The 25,552-nt window shown below is 49.4% G+C and overlaps 1 protein-coding gene across 3 annotated transcripts in view; it reads right to left on the bottom strand.

Annotated features, from left to right (window-relative positions):
• The window catches only part of ABCA7 (ATP binding cassette subfamily A member 7), a 243,777-nt gene that overhangs the window by 27,879 nt on the left and 190,346 nt on the right, over positions 1-25,552 (bottom strand). For all 3 annotated transcript variants that reach the window (XM_069218017.1, XM_069218018.1, XM_069218019.1), the window contains exons 42-49: positions 23,366-23,486; positions 21,115-21,177; positions 16,013-16,119; positions 15,779-15,920; positions 12,370-12,504; positions 10,709-10,812; positions 9,246-9,338; positions 6,044-6,290 (exon numbers count right to left, since the gene is read on the bottom strand). In XM_069218017.1, the coding sequence (XP_069074118.1) occupies positions 6,044-6,290; positions 9,246-9,338; positions 10,709-10,812; positions 12,370-12,504; positions 15,779-15,920; positions 16,013-16,119; positions 21,115-21,177; positions 23,366-23,486 (1,012 nt within the window). The remainder of the gene's footprint in view (positions 1-6,043; positions 6,291-9,245; positions 9,339-10,708; positions 10,813-12,369; positions 12,505-15,778; positions 15,921-16,012; positions 16,120-21,114; positions 21,178-23,365; positions 23,487-25,552) is intronic.

Here is a 25,552-nt window from a genome sequence, read left to right as displayed (position 1 = left end):
ATACAGCAAATATTCACCCATCGTTTTACTTCCGTGTGGGCTATGTTTACAACATCGTTCCTTACTACGGATTGGCTACACCCGGAATCAATAAGGGTCCATACCGCTCGTCCATTGATGTTCAGGGACTGTTTAAACTTCAGATTACCTCTGCCTGTACACATTACCCGTCGCCGAGTTACTCCTATCTCCATTGGCTCACTACTGTCCTGTTTCCTCGGACACATGCGGGCGATATGTCCCCATTCCCCACAGTTGTAACATTGGGGTCCAGTTACTGGTGGATGTTCGATTAGCCTGCGAGGAATGGGTTCGTCGGGGGGGCCTCGGGGAGTGCTTTTAGGGTTGGATAGCCCTGGTTTTATACTGGGTCGGGGTGGTACACTTCGTACATCCACCGAGCGATGATAGGCACATGCTAGATCGATCGCCATGTCCGTATCCACTTTTGGATGCTGACGGATCCAGAGTTTTGTAGCCGTAGGCAAAGCATCTAGATATTGTTCAAGAACGATCGTTTGGATCACTTCTTCCCTGCTATTCCCGCCAGGACCCAACCACTTCAAAGCCAAATCCTTAACACGATAGTAGAAGGTTCGGGGGTCCTCATTCGGTCCCCATTTGATTTTCCGGAATTTGACCCTATAATATTCAGTGTCATGTCCCACTCGTTCTAAGATACTAGTCTTTATTTCTTGGTATGGCGTGGTTCCACCCGGGTTTGCTGCTTGATATGCTGCTTGTAATATCCCTGTAAGTAGGGGTGCGACATACTGACCCCATCTATCCTCAGGCCATTGAGCAGATGAAGCCACCCTCTCAAAATTAGTGAAAAAGGCTTCGGGGTCTTCCCCCTCCTGATACTTCTGCAACACAGAACTTGGGACATTGGGGTGAACCTTACTGATAGCAATAGTCTCGGTTAATTTCTTCATGGCCGTCTCGTGGACCAGTTGATTATTTGCAAGGATTGTTGCCTGACTTATCATGTAAGGCTTCCCTGTCCTCTTTTGCTTCTCGCTGGTGGGCTTCCCATACCAGCTGCAGGTGTCGCTGGCCTTCGGCTAATTGTTTTATCATATCCTCTAAAGAGGGGGTGTCGCTCATGGTGTATACTGTTCGGTTGTCTGGGAGGGGTCCAAACAAGGTCCCACTTCTGACACCACTGTGACAGATCGAACAGTATAAAGGCCACGGAGAGGTATGGAATTGATCAGGTAAGTGGTTTATTCTTATTAATTGGTGAAAATAAGGTGTTATAACAGAGGTAGTTGGATTTTCCTTTTTTCCCTTTTCCTTCTTTGGTCTTGTTCGTCTGGTTCCCCAGGATTGGTGGTTTCTTCTAATTTTGTTTCCCTTTTCCCTTTCAGGTTGAATGCTGGCTGGTTCTCTCAGGTGTAACCAGGACGACACCGGAAACAGAAGAACAAAAAAATGCTCGGGTAAGTTTGGGGTTTTATAGCAGGGTTTACACTCTCTCTCTCTTATTTTGACTGGGGAAAAGGTACAAACACAAGGAGGGGTTTGGTGCAAGTGAGGAGTTGGGGAAATGATGTGTCCACAAACTAAAATGTGGTCGGGTAAAAGTGCCACCCTTGTGCTGGTCGAGGTGCCCTTATTAATCCTCCCTTTCCACCCCTCCTCTATATCCCCTCCCCAGTCCTTTTATTATTTATGCCCTTTTTCTGGGTCCACAAGGACCGTACCATGGTTAGCCACGACCCTCCAGGGTCGTGGCTGGCGTTGTAACGGTCCTCCGGTTGCTCTCTCCTTCCAGGGTGTTTCAGCTCGAGCTCCTCGTGGTCTTCCGGTTTTCCTCGTTCTGCCGTCCTCAGTAGTTTTTCTTCTTGGTGTTCCTCCTCGCGGGCTCTCTCCTCCTGACTCCTGTTCTTCTTTTCCCTCACGGGTCGCTCCCCTGTTTGCGGCGCGTTCTCCTTTTGACCATTGCCGTGCCGGGAATCTCTAATGGTTTCCCCGGCAATGGCATTCTGCCAGCCTCGCTCTCGACGCGTTTCCCCGACAACGGGGAGACGCGGAAATGACGTATCGGCACCGTCCGATACGTCACTGGGAGCGTTCTGTGCCGGGAACACCCGGTCACAGCCTCGTTTACTCACACCTCACCTCGAACTCTCAGTTTAGCCTCTTTCCTCCTTTGAATTGATCTTACGTCTTGTGCACTCCACTGAAACGGTCTATTTGTGTCCTCGCGTCTCACCCTGTTCACCTCTCTGCAGCTCTTTAAATACTCAGGCTCATTCTTCCCTGGCCAGGCAAGGGTCTTTCCTCTGAGTTCCACTCCACCTTTACACTCAGATTTATTGGCAAAACCATGAACTTTAGGCCAGCGCACATGCCCTACATAAAAAAGGCGGTGCATGTCTTGAAATAGCTAAACAGAACAGGATCATGACATTTAAAAAGTTGTCCCTCCTCAGGATTCTGCTTGACGAAGCTGCTGAGGTTCTGCTGTCAGCAGTGCCTGGTTAGTCAGATCGTTGCCCAAGGCCTGGACTTTGTGTGAGAGGCACTGCGGGAACGCGCTTCCATGCTGAATGGTAGAAGGCCTTGCCACCGTGCTGTCTGCTGAGATGGGTGAAGCTTTCCCTGTATTAGATTAGAATAGGCCAAGGACTGCAACAACATCACAGGCTTCGCATGACAGACATTGAGCCGTGTCTACTGCAGCATTTTTTTGTAAATGTCTGATGTGCAGGCCACATCCTGCATGAGATGCATCAGTCACTGTTATGAGATCCTGATTTTGTTCCAGTAAATCAGAATTAAAAAGAAACAGGCTGTGTAGCAAGATATGTCTCCTAGGGAAAAAAGCTGCTTACAGTGACCCTTTCGTCCGTAGCCATGAAGCAGAACTGTGGAGACCACCACCTTGGATCAGGGCTGCAGAGTGGTACGAACAAGGTGTACTGGAGCTGCCAACTTACAGCAGGTTATTACGTAACTCTAAGGACCAGCAACAACCACAGCCTTCAGCACCCTGAACCAATGCGCTGCAGCATCAACCGGGCTTGTGAGGCGCAACCGTGGCGTAACAAAGGCCCCCACAGCCCTTGGCAGAGTACCCTGGCCTGAGAGCTCCGGAGTGAGCTCGGAGCGGAGGCCCTCAAGTTCGTACACCACGGAGGAGCAACACACCAACAAAATGATCCGCCACGCTACCATGCCGGAAGACTAGTACAGGGGTACAAGAGGACAAACCCACAGAGATGTTCAGACCTGAAGTGAATCCCAGTGCCTGAAAGCACAAACTGCAGGGCCAGGGGAGGTGGCAAACAACTTCCACAAGCAGATCGGTGGAGAGTGAGGCACTGGGTGATATCCACCCACTAACTGAGAACTGTGGCATTCTTTCTCTGGTGGCAATATAATAGTATTTAAGTATTTTCACTGAAAGGCCCTCGTGGAGGAATGCTAAATATAAATTCTGCAAATCCTGGCCTCTCCAAGGTGGTATAGCTTCCTTGAGCCGTGGGCTCCAGCCTCTGGTCTCTGACTCGGAAAGCAAAGCGGAGTGAAGCACAGATGCGATCCTTCACTCATCCGTTCATCCGAGGGTCACATTCTGACGACAAAAGAAAAGAAGGCAAGGGCAATGGAACTAAAAGTAAAGATCTGAGAAAGACACAGAGCCCAATGTAGAACACGAAGAGCAAATCCACTCACAGCGGGCGCTGCTAAGACCTGCAAAGCTCTTCTCCTTTTCCAGTATGCACTAAAGGCCAGATGTACGAAGCACTGATCGCAAGACACTGGTCGGAAAGTGCAAGCAGTATTTTTGTGACCAATGTGGAATTTTGCAAGCTACCTATATACAAATAGGCCAGTTCGAAAGATTCCGACTCGTAGTGCATCCCACTCGACCTCCCTCATTCATCTTCTTAAGGTAGGCTAAAAATCGCGATTTACTACGATTTCTGGCCAGCTGGGGCCAGCAGACCATAAGTGTGATTGTTTTTTAAATAAAATGTGTTTTTTTAAAGCAGCCACTTTTCCTTGAGGAAACAAGGCTGCGTATAAACAAATTGAAGAGTTTTAAAAGTTTGTTTGAGAGTCTTGACCCACTGCCATCTCCTCAAAAGAACTGAACTTTTTTTTATATATTCACAAAGTATAAGGTGTCACAGGTACACCCCTTCCCTTTTACAAAGGGGTTACAGTTAGGAATCAGTAAAATCTCAATGTATTGTGACCAGTTGTTGGTCGCAAAACATTCGCAATACCATAATTAACTGTTATTTGGAAGGGACGCCCTAAGTGTACCCCTTCCAAATAGCAAATCATTAGTCCCTTCTAAAACCAGTTTTTGATTCAGTAACCTGTTACTGAATCACACAACGGGCTTCGTACATTGCAAAAAATATTTCTGTGACCCCCAAACTCCTAATCTGAGTATCTGCAACCACAAAAAATGCTTTTTACAACTGGGCCAAATTCCCAAGTATGTCCAAAACTGTATGGAAATTATAGACTTCAAGGCATATTCCATACCTACTCTCAACATTTGTACAATACACAAGTTTAAGATTGGAGGAAAATGTTTTTTCATGTTCTTATTTTTTTATACACATAAAAGGCATTCTTTTTTAGGATAAATCCCTTCCACTGCTATGCCGAAGATAAGAGAAAGCTTGTGAGTTGAAGGCGTTTATACAATGCATTACATATTGCGGTACAACACTCCCATCCGCCGTAAGGTAAGGTATATATTTAGGGTGGAGATGTAATTTCTAATATTAGCCTCAGAACAAAGTTAGCACCTTAGGGATGTTCCTAACATCCCCAGAGGTCACCCCCTGCTGTTGTCCCTGGGACTCTCTCTTTCCTCTTCTTTGATAAGCTAAAGACTGGCAAACCTATGCATCTAAGTCCGAGGGCTCCATAAATACTTGCAGAGCCAGATTCTGTGAACCAGGACCTGTCGCCACAGGCACAGAGGGCAGTTGTTGTGCCTCCAAGTCTCACTTCGCAGCACAAAATATTTTGTGGATCAGGCCCCTACTGTACAACGGCCATCAAAATGGTGGGAGGAGAGGACCTTGCCTTGTGAACAAAGGGTGCATGCGCCCCTCTAACCCGCTGGTCCTGTAGTGAACAGAAGATCCTCTCAGTCAGAAGGCCACCTTAAAATCAGTGTTCAATCAGCCAATGTGATTTTAATCAAAAGACTGCTTCGCAATCAGAAAATCTTAGATTCAGAGCATCACCTTAGGCTCAGATGATCATCTTACAACCAGAAGGCCACCTTAAAATCAGATAATCAGTGTTCAATCAGCCAATGTGATGGTAATCAAAAGATGGCTTTGCTATCAAAAGATCTTAGATGCAGAGCATCACCTTAAACTCAGACGATCATCTTACAACCAGAAGCCCACCTTAAAATCATAGAATCGATGTTCAATCAACCGATGTGATGGTAATCAAAAGATGGCTTTGCAATCAGGAGATCTTAGATTCAGAGCATCACCTTAGCCTCAGACGATCATCTTACAACCAGAAGACCGCCTTACTGTCGGTCACTTCACAATCAGGTCACCTTGTAATCAGAAGATCGCATCACATGCTATCAGCTTATAATAAAAGGGTTGTCTTACAGCGAGATCATGTAACAGTTACAAGATTTCCTGCCCCTTATAATCAGACGATCCCCATAAAATCAGAAGACCCCTTACAGTCTGTAAGCTGACTCCCTTCCTATGCATGTAACCTTCCCTACAATAAGTAACTTCTATATTCTAGAGAGCATTCATGACTCATCTACTTATTACTAGGGGAGATAATTTACAAATACATTACAATAGACTGCTCAGAGAGTTTGGGGCAAATAGACGCTCCGCAGTGGGCTAGTTCTAAAAACCAAACCACTAGCGGGCGGTGAATGTGACGTGGTCAGCGGGATGTGTCAGCGCTGGGATTCCCAAGACCAAACGCAAGAAGACAGTCGCTTCAACAAGCTTTCGAGTGAAGATAGGGAAGAGACGGGCCTGAACCCCAGAGGTGACCATCACAAAGGCTGCCTCCTCACCTGGTCCAATGTGGTCTGAGACACAGAATAGTCTTCAATCTGCAGCTCGTCCTTATACTGGGAAAAGAGGCTGAAGATCTGTGCCAGCGATGGGGAGGCAGCGGAGGGCAGCTGGTACTGCAGCGTGCAGTGATGATGCTCCTTCAGGACAATGCCAGGAAAGGAGGCCTGCATGAACTCCTGCACAGGCCGAGTATTGGCGCCAGAGCTGCGCACCCGCAGGATTATAGTGTAGCCATCGCCAAACCTGGGTGGAGAAGAAGACATGAAGAGAGAAGCACATGATGGACGTTCACATATCCTTGGTACCCCTCATTGCATGCCAGCTCCAGAGATGTTAATTCCAAAATGAATTTACAATCTAGAGACAGAAACCCCGCACAAGGCAGTGAATGTGGAAGGAGGGACAGCAATACACATGGAGCTCAGACCAGACAACCTACGCTGCAGAAAGCGCACATCACAGCACACACCCAATGCCAGTGACTCACATGCTGACCGGGTAGTCAGTGTCTAGTTTAATGAAAAAACAACTAAGAAGTGCAAGGTAAGACCTGCCTTTTGGAGAGGCAACACATTACAAATAATAGCTGGAACAGCACCACTCAGTACGGGCTGTATGTTTAGGTGAAGACAGGAATAGGCCAAACGTTACTACTTAGCTGCATAACACGCCCTGGTTGTTGGTTTTCTGGCTTTTAGTACTCCCGCACATTCTGTAGTAAGTTCTAACTACCTAAATTCAAGTATCTCAGGTGCCAACTCTCAAGACTGAGCTCCTGGGGAACGAAGGGTAGTAACGGATGCTAACGCTGTGTAAGGAGATCTGGGCGCGGCTGCAGTGTCTTGTGAGAGTGGACTGATGTTCTCAGAAGCACGGAGAGCAACGTCTGTCTTACCCCAGTTGGAGCTATAAGGATAAGTTGCATTGACTTTTCATGCATTTTCCTGATGACAAAATGAATCACTGGTAGCGGGGACCAAGGCTATGCAAATATCTCTTAATGGTTGATCCACGTGGCACTGCTTCGGTGGGGAGGGTACCTGCAGGCGACGTTTTGGCATTTGCATCCTTTTACATGGAACCAGGCAGACTGCTGGTGCACCCCAATGTTGGAAGTAACAGTTGAGCACTTTCTTGTTAACACCCCACTAACATGTTTGCTTTCAACTTCTCCTGAGGAGACCTGCAGAGTTGTTGCCTCCTCCTGGAATGTGCTCCGCTTACAGATGTATTTTTTGGCAAAGGGATCGGAGCCTACTCTTCGACGGGCCTGACTGGGTGCCCGAAGGATTTCTTTAGCCCTTTTCTTGGGCATCAGGGAGGTGTTGTACGTGCTTCTCCACCTCTTCCCACTGCTCGCTGTCAGGTCTAGAACCGACAGCCGTGGAATTAGCAATGCCCCACCGTACTCATGTGCCCAGCACTATATGTTTGCATACGACTGACTTCCTTATCCTATGGAGGGGAGTCTCTTATCCTCTGTGTTACAGCTCGTTTCCTCACAGTATGCACTACGAGCGAGTTAGGTGAGACACAACATCATAAATACAATGAGTTCTCGGGTAGTTGCTTACATTTCTTTTCACCTCTGGAGTTAAAACCCTGGGTTTCATTGAGTCTTCGAAGTTTTCTGTGGGGCGCTTTCACATTGTCTTTAACATGAGCAGACACCGAGTACTGCGCTCCCTCTTGGATAGCATTTAGATTGGAGATTCCTCTTCGTCCTCGCCCACGTGTCTGTTATGATGCTCTGCTGTCCGGACTGTTGGAGAAGGAGAAGGTTTTCCTGGACATGGCTCTAAAGAGGCGTCCTCGTGAGGGTCTTCCCTGTGCCCGGCATCATCCCTGGGGTTCTCATATAACTGCACTGTTGTCATATCCACGTCTATACATGAACCACTCGAGTGTGATGGAGACATTTCCAGAGATGGTGAGCATGTTATAACCGCCTCGGTTCTTGATCCAGGTACTGTCTCTACCGCTTCTTTTTAGGAAGTAAATATGTCCTGATGTCTTCCGAGACTGCTTCTTCCAAGGTTAGCTACACTTTGTATGTGTTGAATTGGTGATGGAGAGAGAGAGTGACAATGTGCCCTTTTATTAGCTCAGTGTATATTGTTCTTTGCCATTGGTCAGGCTGGTTGTCTTAGTCTGTGTCCAGCATCGAAACTGGTTTTAGTATAGACTTCAACACCAAAGACGGCTCGATGTGGTTTCAGTGTCGAGACTCCGTGTACGGTGTTCAAGAGCGCTCTAGAGTTGAGTGATGCATTCAGCACAAACAGCTTCCTTGGCAGTAGATGTGAGCAAATACTTTGCTGATAGTTTTGCATCGAAGGGCAAGGCATGGGCTACTTGAGCCACTCAATCCCATGGAGTCGAGGCTCCTTCATAGGTCGATCATCCGAGAGCAGATCCTCTTGACTGTCCTTTTGAGGTTATGAGTGCCCTGCTTCAGGTCAAGCCTGAACCTCAGGGTGTTTTTTAAGATCTCCAGGCATTAAAAGTCGAATAGGTACTCTTGCTGTGTTCCCACGATAAGGAGAGGTTACAGACCGATGCAACTTTACAAGTGCATGAAGGGGAACATTTAAGTGGTGTGGTCTCCATAGCCTGACCCCACTGGAATCACTGTTATACAAATTGACTCGATCGAAGTGTTCGACCTGGAGCAGTTCCTTTGACACATTCTGCCAAATGCGAAAGGACTTGCTATAGTTGTCTGGTCAGAGTTTGTTTTACGATGAGCAGTGGCCGGGCAGCTTCCAAAACACATTCAAATGCGAAGCACGAAAAACAATCTAAGATGCAGCCGGTGTTCTGCTGCATTAAGAACCGGTCTCACTCATGTGTCACCTCAAAACTGAAACTCCTTGTGGAAGAAAAACAACTAGAAGGCAGAGTGTGCAGAGCATGAGATCTACAGCAGTGCATGCTGCACACAGTAGGTTCTAGGCCTGGTGTGATTCCAAAAGTGTCTCCTCTATTGGTGGCCAGAGGTTTGAAAAGCCCTGGTAAAATATTATACATGTTATTGGCTGTGCTGTTCATAAGCAGAGGACACCCGGACACATGTAAGTTAGTGTTTATGTTCAGGACGCTTGTGAAGAGTACACTACGACCCAGTACATCAGGCGTAGAACCTCATCCCGTCCCAGGTAGTGCCTGTTACAAGGGGCTCTTTAAACACATCCATACCTGTTCTTCAAGTGTTGCACACTGCCGAGGCAGCAAAACCGCCCGTTCACCATGATTGCCATCCTGGTGCAGAGCGCCTCGCACTCCTCCATGCTGCGGGAGAAAGGAAACAGTTTTACGTACAGCACAGCATCAGGGCACTCTACCAGGCACACCCAGGCCCTGAAGGGCACCTCAGACCAGATCCAGCAAAGATCTGTCCTTTGGAACCTGCAGGGCATCAATGGTCCTTATGGCAGTGATACCTACTGCCTGCCACAGCATGAGAGCCCTGGTCCTGAGCCGCATTGACAGCGAGCTCTGGGAACACAACATTCTGGAGAAGCCTGAAGCCCACCACTGCCAAGTGCTTAATCTACACTTTAGCAGCACCTAGAAGCTGGGAGGCACCAATGCCCAGGCTTTGAGTGGCATCAACTTCAGACCTTGAGGCAGAAAAGAGTCTATCCCATGCACACCGAGGGAAACCAATGCTGGGCCCATGTGGGGCATCACGGACCATAGCTTGCCAGGCACCTTGGTCCAGACATTGCGGGACCAGTGCTCAGATCCTGAGGAACACCAAGCGCAGGCCACGTAGGGCGCTGCATCAAGAGCACTATCACCGGCAAAACCCTTCAAAGCACCAATGTCAAGGTACCCACAGCAAGCCCGTATCATTGAAAGGACTGCAGCGCATCAACGGTCAGTCTCTGCCACTGAAGGTAACCAAGAGATAGGGCCTCATTTAGAGTTTGGTGAACGGATTACGCCATCACACACATGACGGATATCCCGTCCGCACGATTACAAGTTCCATAGGGTATAATGGGATTCTACTACGGCAGACGGGGTATGTGTCACATCTGTGATGGAGGAACACACTGTGTCAAACTCTAAATGAGGCCCATAGCCGCTATCACTGCGGCGCAACGAAGTCCAGACATTGGCGCTAAACGTAACTACGGCGCCACCCCTATAACTGCAGCACAGTAAAGTCCGGACTCTGCCATTCAAAGTAAACAAGGCATGACACTTCCCACTGGAGAGCACCGAAGTCCAGCCTCCGGCTAGCGCTGGCGCACATCGTGTCTAGAGGGTAAGTTGGTAACCTAGAGCCTGGAGAACTGGGTTTTAATCCTAACACCATCAGATCATTCAATCAGTAGATTTGTAGAGTGCTTCCTATCACCCAGGAGGGTATCCAGGCGCTGTTTGTGTAATTCTGGATATAGCACTACGCCATCCTCAGCCTAAAAACTGAGTATAAGTAAATATTTAAAAGAAAATAAATAACAAAAAAACATTGTACCACTTGCAGTTTAGTGCTGCCCCAGCAACATGTTCTCATCCTTTCCCCATCACGCCCTGATTTGTGCGAACAATCTCACACTGACCTATACACAGCGTTGTTCTACGTGCGGCTCTTCGTGCCTGAGACCCTTTCGCCATTACTAACAATACCACCTGGTCGGACTCCTCACCTGTGGGAGGTAAGAACCACCGAACGGCCTTCTTTGAGGACGCTGAGGATGCAGTTCCACAGGAATCGTCTGGCGCGTGGATCCATCCCAGTTGTGGGCTCATCCTGGAATGAAAGGGAAGCGTGAACTCTGAACGCAGTCTCCCGATAGACTCCTTGCCCCTGTCACTCGGCTGCTGGTCACTTTGGCCCTCATTATGAGCACAGCGGTGAAAACCGCCGTGTACATGCTGGCGGTCTTCTCAGTGACCACCAGCACCCCCAGAACCCTGTCGGCCGTATAATGTACATTCCTCGGGGCCGGCGGGCAGAAACATTGTTTCCACCCGCTGGCCCAGAGGAATGCCTGGCCGGGACATTGACATAAAAACAAAACAAATCAACTTGACATGCCTCTGTGCGGCGGGTGCAGCTGCACCCGTCGCGCAGATCACTGCCCGTAAATCGGGCACTGACCTGCGCGATGGGGCACTGCACAGGGGCCCCTGCACTGCCCATGCCATGTGAATGGGCAGTGCAGGGGCCCCCAGGGGTGCCCCAGTGCACCCCTTCCACCAGCCATTCCCTGGAGGGGAAACCCACCAGGGAAAGGCTGGAGGCTAAGGTATCATTATCAGAGGGGCAGCTGTGCTGCCCTGTCAGATAATGGTGCCTTCCACCGCCAGGCTGCCTGACGGAGGCAGCCTGGCGGTGGGTGAGGGCCGCCTATGGCAGCCCTCTCTGGCTTTATTATGTGGCGGTGTGGGCCGCAATACCGGCTGGCAGGATTTCCCGCCACTGCCGGCATGGCGGCCCACACCGCCATGTTCATAATGACCGCCTTGGTCTAGTTTAGGACTCCTACCCTCTATCACCGGTCAGCTAAACGCAGTCTTTTGCTGGACTCCTACGTTCTGCTACTTCACTCCTGCCTCTGAGCCACAAGTCAGCCGATCACTGCCTTCTTTCATTCCCTACCTGATGTTTACCTTCTTTGCAAGTCTGCTCGTCACTGCTGCATGACTCCTGTTCCATGCGTCTAGCCTGCTGATCACTTTGGCTCGTGCATGACTCCTGTCATGTGCCTCTGAGCTGCTGGTCACAAAATGGACCCCGCTGGCCCTCTGCTCCCCTTCCAGAGTAGGACGAAGTCTCCTCTGTCACCCATGCATGGTATTCCGGCTCTGTCTATGTCTGTGATGAACCAACACTTTGCAGAGGTGCGACTAATCCCTGCTCTCTCGCCCTCCCCCTCTGTCTACCATACATTCTCCCCCTTCATACAGTAAACTGGTGGCTTTTCAGCTCTAGCCATACAATCTGTCTCAGAATCTGTTCATTTCACTGGTACAAGGACACTTAGTGGGGATCACACATAGCTCCGTTACATAGGCATGGTATTAGGATGAATGGCGTTGTTTCGCGCTTACCGTTTGGACCAAGAGTAGGAAGACAAACAGGACAGGTTGATGTGAGCACGTAGTGTGTAGAAATGGCCACAGCCTCTCTCGTGAGGTCCAAAGCTAGAGGCCTCCACTTTCAGAAGAACTCCAACGGACTGAGGCTGCCCTCATTTGGTCAAGCTATGTGGGCATGATCAAGCTTTCCTCTTCAGCCACCCCACCCCAACTTCTCTATGGATCTGCAGAGGACCCCAAGGGAGTCTGGTGTGTGCATACTGACCAGAAAGACGACAGGCGGGGACCCAATCAAAGCGATTGCAGTGGAGAGTTTCCGCTTGTTGCCTCCGCTGTACTTCCCAGATGGACGCTCCGCGTACTGCACAAGCCCCAGCTTCTTAATCCCCCACTGAGCCACCTGTAAGTAAAAAGAGGCCACTTATAACCTTGATCATAGAGCCATGTTACCTACATGACACAAAGGAGCCATCACAGAGAACTGATTGTATCACGAGGAGCCTGTGGCATGGGGCACCATCTCACCATGGCATCTCTAGGCCACGGAGAAACTTCCTCCTGGAGCCTTTGGTACACAGCACCATCACACCCATGCCAAGGGGCAGCCCTCCACCTGGAGCACACGGAGGAACAGGGACTAGGTATCAAATCATCCATCCAACTACTGTGGAAGCCCAGCTTCAGGTGCCCTGCAAGCCACAGGGAAAGGAGAAGGCATCATACACAGGATATTCCTGGCCAGGGATCCCCTTCATCAAATGGTATGAGATAGAACTGAGTTATCAAACCCTGTTCAGGGGGAAAGGGCAGACAGAAGCTCCTGGGCCCCAGCCTTGGTGGCTGTGGTAGTTTTCCACCGGTCTCTACTATGAGTGTGCAAACTGGGCCAGGAACACCCCTTTCTGCACTCGACCCTCCAGGGAGTGAGGACGAGCAATCACAGGCTGCTCAGGGAGGTAGGGTGGAGGCACAAGCTCACAACTCAATGTCAACCAACAATAACTTTAAAGCCCAGGCTAGTGATGGTTCTTTTGAAAAAAAAAAAGTACTTTTAATCACACGCCCATCCTCAATACTACACAGTTCAATGGCAAATACTGGGTGATGTCCCTGATCACAACTCACTGTGGGTGCCACAACCTGTCCCACTGTCCAGGGTAACCACATCGAGGATTGTTCCCAGCAAGCTTTGGTAAAGCATGAATAAGGCTCACATACAAACTAGGTTTTCCCACATGCCAAATGTGCATTCAGTTGAGTGTTCACTCTAGCTCTTACTCCTAATGCTTGCGCTCACCTCATTGTTTTTGGAGCGGCTCCTGACCACAGCTGGTGGCCGGTGGTAATCATATGAGGCCTCAGCAGTGGCCACTGTGGAGGTCAGGCACCGCTAGCATCTTCATTGAGCACAGCTGGCTTGGATTGTCAGGAGGCTACTCAGCGAGTTTGCTGCTGCTGGGCGGGTTTCCTCAGCAGTCGTAGCCTGCTTTTGAGCCAACAGAGATACAAGCCAAGGCAGCTGCAGTCTGACCCAGGCCGATGCACATAGTGAGGGAGCTGTAGCCCCTACGCTTGGCCAACGAACACAGCGGGTCATGCTGTCCCCCCTTGGAACAATACACAGGGCACGGAAGATGCAGCCCACCTTATGCACACGCAGCAGGCAGTTAAAGCCAGATGTGGGCAGTACACAAGGCAAGGTACATGCAGGCTGCTTTGAGCCAATGTACATATGTATGCAGTCTTTCATGGTCCTCCCCAGGAACTGCAGAGAGAGACGAGGAGACCCTCTGCGGCAACGGTTGATCCTCAGCTCCCCTAGCTGCAAGTTCAGAATTCAGGTGATGTCCCTGCGCTGTGGGACACTGGCTGCCAGGGAGATACCAGCCCTGGTCATTCAGCATTCCTTCGAGTACTCTCTGGAGCACTCTCTTCCTTGGTCACAAAGAACTTGGAAACGGAACAAAGTGGGATGTGGATCCACTGTATCTAACTTCAGAACTGGTTCTTTCAAGTGTCTTTATCAAGCTGCTCTTCAGATACAGCCTTTCGGGAGGGTGATGCTTCTCACAGCAGGTCGCATAGGGCTGTCTCAAAATGAGAGCACTCGCAACAAGGGCATAACGAACTGGGGGGTTTCTGCAACTAGCTGTCGTCAGCCTTCCTGAAGCAGTGATCGGGCAAACAAAAGGGCACGGCTGACCTAGAAAATTCCGATCTTGTACAACAAAAACTGCAGCGCCATCCCTCGCCCCTATCCTTAAGCAAATGCCAGTGTTCAGGAAGAACTAGTCAGCAGCTGCTTGCTAACAAAGTCTTTATGTAACGTCTGAAGGCAGCCCTGTCTCCATCCTCCTCCATTCAATGTCTGGACCGCCACCCCCAGGAATGCAGGAAGTACACTTCCACTGCCTGCGGAAGCTGGACCCACCTTCCATCTTGTGCCACTCCAAGCTAGGGGATTCAAACTGGATCCCACTGGCTCCAGTAGTCAGACTCACATGCACAGAGCCCTTCTACCGTGCACGCACTTGACATAAAAACAGGGCATCAGCACAAGGTCCTGGGCTTCACACAATAGCTGAACTTTACACAAGAGGGGCTAGTGAGCTACATTTTCACGCAAAGGATAAAAAGGTCTAGTCAACTTTAAGGTCACAGAACATATTACCACTACAATCTAATGTGCTACACCCCGCGCTTGGGCAGCAGTCCTCTGTCCACTAGGAGGGCATGCCTGGTGCACCCCTCTGGTTACGGGAATGAATCGTGGGTTTACACCGTCAGGGGCGGGTCTTGGCCTACACGTTCACGCTAGATTAGCATGACTGGCCGACATAAAAGGTAGGATAGCACGTACACAATAGTTGGCGGCTTAGGGTAGATGTATACCCCCATTTAGCAGACAGGGGTGACAGCCCGGCTCAACACATAGCCGAAGCCATTAAGTACACAACAAAATCATTATATAACTCAGAACTTCAAGTGCACGCCTTAAGAGGATACACACCACACCAGTGCTGCTCAGGTGAGCTAGAAGATCTCGCGCAGCGCATTACAAAGGTTCACAAGCGATGCATGAGGTGGTACTTCACTCCCCTAGTTGCTTGGCACCTTGGCCATGGTAAGCCATCAATGAGCAGGTACGTCCTGTGGGAGATCTGACAGGAGATACTTTTCTTTCATTGGGAAGGAAGGCAGAGACTGGAATGCCAGCACCATCTTGTACCCTAACACAGTATGTTATCGAAACAGTCAATAACAGTCATGTTGAGGCTGAGCTTCAAAAGAATCCAGGGGATGAAGGAGGAAAGGGTCCCCATCCACAGCGCGAGGGAAGGTGGACAGGCTGGTGTCTGTATCTGGAGACCATTACCAGGCTGGGCGGGCAAGGGGGCCGTAGCAGAGACGGGAGAGATTAGACAGGGCTGGAGCTCTTCATCCTTGGTCGATGGGACTGTGAGTTTGATATTTGCAAGTATAGTTAGACTGAAGGGGGTGGCTGGAGTTCATTGCACAGGGATTTCTCAGGCTGCTTGGGCTTCAGGTCACTCCTCCCTTCCTATACTTGTGTGATGGGCACCTCTGCCTCACCTCTGGCTCTGACCTGCCCTCCTTGGATAGAGGAGAGTGTGACAGTATTACTTCTAGGGGGAGGAATGCTTACTAGTTACCTTGGGTACTTCATCTTCTGGGATGCCTCGCAGCCGCCCGTAGAACTCCAAGAGCTCGCGTCCCGTCAGCAGGTCGCAGATGGCATCAAACTGCGGGCAGTAGCCCATGTTCTGATGCACCGACTGCAGGTCATACAGGACACTGGGGAGAACGACAAAGTCCAGTCAGAATGTAGAAGCAGAGGCAGTACACACCATGGGGCTCTCAGACAATATCATACAATGCAAACCAACCTGTGGCCCACCAGGGTGGCCTCGCCCTGTGTCACCTCTGTGTCCCCGGTCAGCATCTTGAAAGTGCTCGTTTTCCCTGCACCGTTCACCCCCAGCAAACCAAAGCACTGCAAGAGGATGACACGGGTTAAGTGAGCCATGAGCAACTTTACAGAAAGCAGAAACACAGGTACAGCCGAGGCACAGGAAGCAGAAATATCAGCCATAGGCACGCTGCACAGGCACAGGGAGTTCATGTAGAGTGGCACCACCCAGGCACAGGGAGCTCATACACACTGACACCACCCAGGCACAGGGAGTTTATACACACTGACACCACCCGGGCACAGGGAGCTCACACACACTGACACCACCAGGCACAGGGAGCTCACACACACTGACACCACCCAGGCACAGGGAGCTCACACACACTGACACTACCCAAGCACAGGGAGTTCATGTAGAGTGGTTCCACCAGGCACAGGGAGATCATGTAGAGTGGCACCACCCATGGCACAAGGAGTTCATGTAGAGTGGCACCACCCAGGCACAGGGAGATCATGTAGAGTGGCACCACCCAGGCACAGGGAGTTCATGTAGAGTGGTTCCACCAGGTACAGGGAGATCATGTAGAGTGGCACCACCCGTGGCACAAGGAGTTCATGTAGAGTGGCACCACCAGGCACAGGGAGATCATGTAGAGTGGCACCACCCAGGCACAGGGAGTTCATGTAAAGTGGTTCCACCAGGCACAGGGAGATCATGTAGAGTGGCACCACCCGTGGCACAAGGAGTTCATGTAGAGTGGCACCACCAGGCACAGGGAGATCATGTAGAGTGGCACCACCCAGGCACAGGGAGATCATGTAGAGGGGCACCACCCAGGCACAGGGAGTTCATGTAGAGTAACACCACCCAGGCACAGGGAGCTCATACACACTGACACCACCCAAGCACAGGGAGCTCACACACACTGACACCACCCAGGCACAGGGAGATCACACACACTGACACTACCCAAGCACAGGGAGTTCATGTAGAGTGGCACCACCCAGGCACAGGGAGCTCATACACACTGACACCACCCAGGCACAGGGAGATCATGTGGAGTAGCACCACCCAGGCACAGGGAGTTCATACACACTGACACCACCCAGCTCGTGGTCCGTACAGATCATAGATTTGAACATTTGGCTGAGAAGTGCTCTAAATGGATTGGAACAGGAGTCACAACAGTTACCTTTAGAGCATCATTACTGATGGCATTCACAGCTTCATTAAATTGTGAAATACAGATGGCAAAACCTATGTGAAATTCATGATACACCATGTAAGGTCTGTAAAGAGAGCCTGGAGCGCCTGCCAGCTGTCCTCGGTGTTAGGAACGTGCTGTACGCTACCTACAGCTGGTGAAGCTATCCTAGAATTCAAGCGTGCTGAGAGGCTGTGTCTGAAAGGACTTCGCTGTGATACTCATCTAGGACGCTGGGCTGTGTGCCTCACATCAAGTCAAGGTCTGTATTGCTCCCATACTGGTAGCACGGTCCATGATAGTTGGCACTAGGGAGACTCGGCCCGCTCACATATACGGTCACTGACGATGAATAAGATGAAAACATCGGTAAGGTTTTATCAGACTTGAGCTACAGTCGATCTTGCGTCCCAGACTGCAGGACCTGATAGAAGGAACCGTTTGCATTAATCTGCTCATCTGCAGTCTGCTGACGAATATGAATGTGTGAACTTGCGTTAAGTCTTCCCCTTTTCTCCTCTAGTATTTGCCCAATTACAAAAAAGAAAAGGCATATCTAGACTTGAATGGAATAAAACAGAAATCATTTAGAAAGGATTGTTACATCTGTGCCAAGAGAGGTCTCAGGAACTCACAGAAGACCCTGTGTGTTCAAGAAGGGAAGGCACGGTCTATGTGCAGCGGACGGCAGGTTCCTATGCGCCGCTCTCAGCCACGGCACCTCCACGCTCAGGGCGCTCCCTCAAGCTGCGTGGACCAACAGGCAGTGGCCGGACTCTGGAATTCAGTGGGGGTGAAGGATTTCAGGCTACGGCTTCTTTTTCATTCATGCCTTCTTGGAAAGGGGCATGGACAAGCCTTACAACCAGCCCTAGCCAAGATGGCGGACAGTTTATAGGACGCAGGTCAAGGTTTCCAAGCTAAGATGAAGTAGAACAGTTTCCTGTGATGTCACCCCTATCTGAATCAAACGCAAGGAAGACAGCTAGAATAACACACCCTCTACTGTCAGAAGTGCACAAGCTGCGAGAGGAAGACGCAACGAGCTGGAACAGCAATGAAGAAGGAATAAGGGGAACAGAGAGCGTGAATGTTGGCCCGGGGTGGGGGAAACACTTCAAGCAGGTGCAACCAAAACATCTAAGTACATGTGAATGCCATCATCACCCCTAAGTGGCCAGGACAAGGACCTAGAAACAACCCCCAGAAATGTTTAAAAGACCAATGGACATTGCCAGTTAGAGGCCACAAGAGCGATCTTATCAAGAGACCATGAAGAGATCCCGTCTTCTTGAAACCTCTCAGTCCTACATGCATAACAGAAGAATTTCCTTCGAAAAGAGTCGCTTCCTGTCGCTAGAGGAGAGAATGAGAGAGATGCTTCAAACCAGCAGAGAAGGAAATCCTCCAGAAGGCAATCAATCTGAGCAGGGCCTTCCCACCTAAATGTGTTCCAAAGCTCGGCCACCCTCGCTAGTCCGGGCCACGCACAGCTAGCTATAGTGGCCAAATGTCCAGAGCCCACTAAAAGATGTGGCAAGGATGAGGAGCTCAGAAGAAGGCCAGAGGGCCAAGCCTCATGATCACCGCTCCCACCAAGACAATCACAAGAAGAAAATTAAGCCAAAAAATCATAGTTGCACTCTGCCACAATCCAAGACAGGTTGCCAAAAGTTAGAGGATGACATGTACCCAGCTAAGGAGGTTTTCAGCAGCGAGATCAACGACGGCCAGCACCGGTCTCCCAGAGAGGTAAGATATTCACAAGCACGAACAACGCAGCCACATCGGATAGATCCTACTCACAGCTCTTTGCTCCAGGGCTCCAGAGGACGCACAGGTCAGTAAGCAAAGACTTGATGGAATACATTCTGCCTCACACGTCTCTATGGAGCCTCCTACGTCCTGTATTAGATTATTTGCTCGCTGACGCCTCAGGCCATATAAACCTTCACATTAGCGGTTGCCTTTATGTTCCTCCTGAAGTAGCAATGTGCGCCACATTTATGGTCCTCTGTGAGAGTGCTTCTAGTTCATACATTCACCTAGTCTTTTAAATGGTTGATGGTTGGAGAAAGTGTAGTGGTGGTAGGCTTTAAAATGAATATGTAGGTAAATTCACTTTACTTATTAATGACATCACAGGGCATAAGGTTTATTTTCTTCAAAATAAACAGTTTGAGAGTTCACAACTCTTTTGGGGGCAGAGTGGGACTTCAGTTAGTTCCAGGACAAGCAGAGGGCAGAGCAGTTCTTTGTGGAACTGCGACAAGGCCACTGTCTCATGACAATATTTTTTACAAAGATGTAATCTAGCCTTGTCTAGGAGATAGGGCTGCAGGCTGGAAAAATAAATTATGCGCGGGACACATGAATAATGGCAATATCTAAATACTGAATCCTTATGAAACGGTCAACCTTTGGTGCTCAAATTAGGTTAATAAGAAGCCTTAAACCATGTGTTAAGTTGTCTGGTTTCATAATTTTGAATTCAGTGCATTTGTATTCTCTACAACGGTACAAGAGTTACTCTGTGCTACAGACGGCCTACAATAAAACCTTGAAAGTAGCAGTGTAGATTTCTTGTGAGTGCACAGTGGGGGTGAAAGGTTGCCAGGACTCACAACAATTAATCACAATCCCTGGTAGACTGGCAGTTTCTGGCACATGACTGTCACAGACTGTCTCCAAGTAAGTTGAGAGAGATGCAGGGGCCATAACTTTCCTGTTCTTCCCATTCCAGGTGGCAAGTTGGTACATATCTGTGCTCGCCTAAGGGCCACAGGGTATACAATCACACCCTGACTATGGGAAGCCCCAGCTAAGGGAACATTACAGGCAGCCACAGACAGAAAGGATGCTCAACAGGCTGGACTACCATGACCACGCGGGGCTGCCATGGAGAGGCGGAGTGATGAAGGAAGGGGTCCATGAACCACTCTGAGCGGCTGCAGAGCACAACCGGGTGTAAAGGCTCAGGTACATACACGGCCAGATCTGACTACAGTGAGAAATCCATCTGAAACTGTGGGTACAGCATTGCAGAGGGAGAACCATGAATGCACAGCAGGGGGACATTTGATAATATTAAAAATCAAACACTCAAGACTGGGGACAGGGAGATGAGCGATATGACTACTAATGCAGAGAAGCCACAAGCGCGAGCTCAGAGGCGCTACAAAGCAACGTGCATGTACATGTGGCCTGTGCCTGAGCAGAAGCGACCCCAGGAGCAGAGGACAATCCAGAGGCACGTACCCAGGATGGTGCACAAACACTGGATTATTGCTGGCTGCGGCAGAGGCAACCTTCCACTTTTCCTGGCCTTGAATAATGAACCAAAGGCAGTTGACTCCGACTTTAAGATTGTAAGCGACATGGAGGTCCTCAGTGCCAGAAGCACAGAGGTTTGGGGACACAAGTCATTATCTCAGCGTCTGGTTAGAACATAGCCAAAGACCATATGAAGGACAAGCCAAGGTCGTGTTATTATTGAGGACCTTAGAAAAAAGATCACACGAGAAAGTTAGAGTTAGAGAGAACACAAAAACTAAAGGTGTTGCCCAGCTGATATCAACATTAACCACCGAAACAAGCAAACCTTCTCAGAGTTTAAGGAACAACAATGAAATCCTGAAAGTCTTGGTAAAACATGAACTAAATTAACAAGCTAACACACATCTAAAACTGTAAAATAACTCTAATTGCTTCCGCTAAGGCGCACAACATTTTCTAGAGGCTCATCTCCCTTCTCATGCAGGTTAATAGTATCCAAGCAGCACAACATCAAGTGCGTGAGGCTTACACAAGAGCCCTGAGCATGCACAGGGTGCTGGGTGCTAGTACAGCAACCTGTTCAAGAAGCCCTCACCTCTCCTGGCGGGATCCCCACACACAGTCTGTCCACAGCAGGCTTCTTCCTCCTCTGGTACACCTGAGGAAACAAACACACATGAGCTGGCTCCACAGCAGGACATCATCACCTCACATCCCCTGACCACAGGAAGTACTAATAGACACACAGGAAGGAGAGACACAGGGAGGGGCTGAGAGCCTGCAAAGCACATGATACAACCAGGAGAAGGGGAGAGGGGGAGAGATAGAGACCGAAAGGAAGTAACAGACTTGGAGTGACAAATGAGAGAGACACCAAGAGAAGAAGAGAGAGGAGGAGACAGAGTCCTGGAGGCTGACACTGAGGTGGAATAACAAATGAGAAAAACTGCCAGAGAGAGGGAAGACAGAAAGAGTGAAGGGCAGGGAGTGAAAAGCCAAGGAGTGAGCTACAGAAGGAGAAAGGCAGAGACAGAAAGAGTGAAGAATGAGTGAGATGCCAGAGTGGAACTGGGAGGGAAGACATTGGTCTTTTTAAGATATGGTACCCAGGAGGGAGACAGGCCTGAGAGGGAAGGGAAGACATGTGTCTTTTTGAAGACATGGTACCCAGGAGGGAGACAAGCCTGAGAGGGGATGTAGTGAAAATAGGTAGGCTTGACCACTGACTTTGTCTTTCACCACTGTGCATATTAGTTACTCAATGTTCACCAGTTGCAGATTACATTTTGTATTCAGTTTAGCTGCCTATTGGCTTTATCGTGACAATAGACATTGCAGTTGAGACATTGCAGATGAGCTGTGTTTTTCCACATGGTAAACTAGGCTTGTTTCTTCATATTTTCTCTTACCGAACACAATAGCATGATAAGGAAGCACATATTTTTTGTTTTTCTTCAGTGCAGGAAACAGGTTGGCCTTGGAAGGGGAGCCTTGAAAAGTTGGCCAATTTTCAACATTTTTCTTACAACCCTGACCTACAGTAGCCAGCATGTTTTGAATATTTCTATCTGAAAGGGGAGGGCCTTTCAGAAGTCTTTTTTCATGATTGTTTAAGCTATAAAAAGGTGGCCCTGGTCGGTAGCGAGGGGAATTTCCGAGACCTCGGTCAGGATTGGACGTCAAATGCCTTACATTTTCCCGTGAGGGTGGATATCTCTTTTTCGCAGTTGAACGGGGTCATCAACTTGCTGGCATGAGAAAGATGAAGAGCTTGGCAGGCCCTACGGTGATGCATTTTTACTTTATCCTTTGTTTTGTAATCATGCTATAATATAATTACATATATTTGCTGTGTACATTGCAGTTGAGAATCACGTTGATATAGTTTCCTTTCATTGCAGTGACTATTTTTAAAAGTGTGCCTCCGACCTACCAATCTCCTTCATTTTTTAGGAACCTTGTGGTGGAACAATAATAAATGTCTTCTTTAAACTAAGAAGTGCATTCCAGAGATTTTTGTCAGCTCGGTCATTAGTGAAAGCAAAACGGGAACAGAAAGAGCTAACTGAAATGAAGAGCAAGTGACAAAGTGTGAGAAAAAGAACGAGGTGAAGGATCTGTATGGAAAGGCAGAAACCAAGGGAGAGAGGGAAAGAAGGAGGGAGAGAGGGGAAAAGAGAGAACGGTAGCCAGATAAAAACAGGAGACACTGAAAAATAATGACTAAAGAAGCAGGTGGGAAAAGAAATGCGGACTGAAGCAGTGACATTTTATTTTGCTGGAATACGTGAAGCTCATAAGCAACTTGAAGTGTGACATTTACACAAAAGCACAGTGACTATGAGCCAGTGTGAAACAGCCTCAGAGAAACCACAGCCGCAGCATCAATACTCCTTAGTAATGAGTGTGAGAAGCTGAAACTCCTGATCACAAAAGGGAGGTATCAAACCACAGAACAGCTTCCACGCATCTGAGAGAGCAGCGCTCTGACAGACTCATGATCACTGTGACAGGAGGAAAAGGACGGGGTTTAAGGACAGTGACCGTCACAGGGAAGTGGCCGCATGGTGCACACTGATCCGAGTTGAAGGTTTTCTTAAAGAGATGACCAGTGTTTTGTTGGGCTCATTCCTTCCCCCCTATATTGGAGCAATGTGCAAACAGACCAGAGGGCATTACTCACGGCACAGACTTACTAGGGCAAAGGCTTGGGAGAGAGAAGAGAAAGTGGGGAGGAAAACAGAGAGGTGGACACAGCCTGAGAAACAGAGAGTGGAGAAAGAAGCGATGAAGATAGTGCATGCGAGCAGAAGGGGAGGGCAAGGGAGTCCCAGAGCGTCGCTCACCTTGGTAAGGTCACGCAGCACTAGAATATCTCTGTGCGTCACTCCCGCCGTAATCCTTCCTCGCTCCTTGGCCACATCCTCATCTTCCTCGCCTAGGGGGGGAGGCTTGTAAGAGAAGGGTCTAGAAGGTGAGAAGAAAGGGAGAACATCAGAGATCACTATTGTGAGAAGTGGAGAAGCCACCACCGTGGCTGCAGGAGGCAGAGGAGCCTCAACCATGGCTGAAGGAGGCAGAGGAGCCTCACCCATGGCAGAAGGAGACAGAGGAGCCTCAACCAAGGCTGAGGGAGGCAGAAGAGCCTCAACCATGGCTGAAGGAGGCAGAAGAGCCTCAACCAAGGCTGAAGGAGGCAGAAGAGCCTCAGCCATGGCTTCAGGAGGCAGAGAAGCCTCAACCATGGCTGAAGGAGGCAGAGAAGCCTCAACCATGGCTAAAGGAGGCAGAGGAGCCTCACCCATGGCTGAAGGAGGCAGAGGAGCCTCAACCATGGCTGAAGGAGGCAGAGGAGCCTCACCCATGGCTGAAGGATGCAGAGGAGCCTCAACCATGGCTGAAGGAGGCAGAGGAGCCTCACCCATGGCAGAAGGAGACAGAGGAGCCTCAACCAAGGCTGAAGGAGACAGAGAAGCCTCAACCATGGCTGAAGGAGGCAGAGGAGCCTCACCCATGGCTGAAGGAGACAGAGGAGCCTCAACCATGGCTGAAGGAGGCAGAGGAGCCTCAACCATGGCAGAAGGAGGCAGAGGAGCCTCACCCATGGCAGAAGGAGACAGAGGAGCCTCAACCAAGGCTGAAGGAGGCAGAGGAGCCTCAACCATGGCTGAAGGAGGCAGAGGAGCCTCAACCATGGCTGAAGGAGACAGAGGAGCCTCAACCATGGCTGAAGGAGACAGAGGAGCCTCAACCATGGCTGAAGGAGGCAGAGGAGCCTCAACCATGGCTGAAGGAGACAGAGGAGCCTCAACCATGGCTGAAGGAGGCAGAGGAGCCTCAACCATGGCTGAAGGAGGCAGAGGAGCCTCAACCAGGGCTGAAGGAGGCAGAGGAGCCTCAACCAGGGCTGAAGGAGACGGAGCCTCAACCATGGCTGCAGGACGTAAAGGAGTCCTAGGCACTGCAGGAGGTGGCTCAACCGTCAATGCAGGAGAAAAGAACACTCAACACTCAATGCAAACACTGAACAAAATGACTTGCCAGCCACACTGCTCCTCCTGCAAATGGAGAGAGAAGACACCTGTAATACATTCTTTTCAGGGCCAGGAGGGACAAGTTATTAGCCTGAACATCCATCTCCAGCACAGTGTCTTCCACACACTCCAATCATGGCGTTGCTTGCTTTGATTCAGGAAGACTCCTTCAGTTATGAAGATTTTACTCCAAACTATACCACAATGACACAAAGTAGAAAGCCACAACGTGCTCACCTTGCTCAGCCCCATCCCAGGCAGTACATCTCACAATCTCTCTCCAGATACTATTATCTATGTCTCTGGCCGTTAAAAACTCTCCACTCTTTCCCTTCCCAACTCTTGAGATGCAAGGAGGACAACAACCAGCTCCGGCGGACAGCCCACCACTGTAGCTGCAGAGACCAATGCCTCGTGGCCAGCGACTGTGAGACCACTTATGTCACAGTCTAGGGGGTACTCCTATCCCATCGTGCTGGGCTAAGCGAACACCTAGCAGTGAGCGGAGTGAGGGAAGCCGTCTCGCATGTTTGGACAGGGGAGGATCTTTTGTGTATTAATCACTCCACCATCAATCAACTGAGGCAGATTTTCTTTGTTCACGAGGACCTTCCATTGAAAGGACCTACCTCTTAATGTTACGCTCTGGTCTGTGGATTTCCTTGAGGCCAGGTACATCTCATCCCCAAAACAATGAATCCACCCGCCGACTGCTCAGTGTGAGGAAGACCTGAAGGGGGCCTTTCAGTTGTATGGATCACATTCTGTTCAATTATATTTCTAATTAGCTCAACTTAAAATATAAAAAACAAAACACAGAGAAAGTTGCCTCTTACAAGCAGGCTCTCATAAGATAATTTTCAACATTAATAGCTTTATCTGTTCAATGCGTTCCATGTTGGTGTAAAAAGCAGCGATAATGTTATATTCTAATATTTATAAAAGACAAAAAGCTCCCATGTTGAAGGACACAGAAGTCAATGGTGTTGAAGGGCGCAC

The sequence above is a fragment of the Pleurodeles waltl genome, chromosome 12, assembly GCF_031143425.1.
Source record: "Pleurodeles waltl isolate 20211129_DDA chromosome 12, aPleWal1.hap1.20221129, whole genome shotgun sequence".
In the NCBI taxonomy this organism is placed as follows: domain Eukaryota; kingdom Metazoa; phylum Chordata; class Amphibia; order Caudata; family Salamandridae; genus Pleurodeles; species Pleurodeles waltl.
The sequence above is the reverse complement of the archived record's forward strand: the minus strand, read 5'-3'. Positions and strand labels throughout refer to the sequence as shown.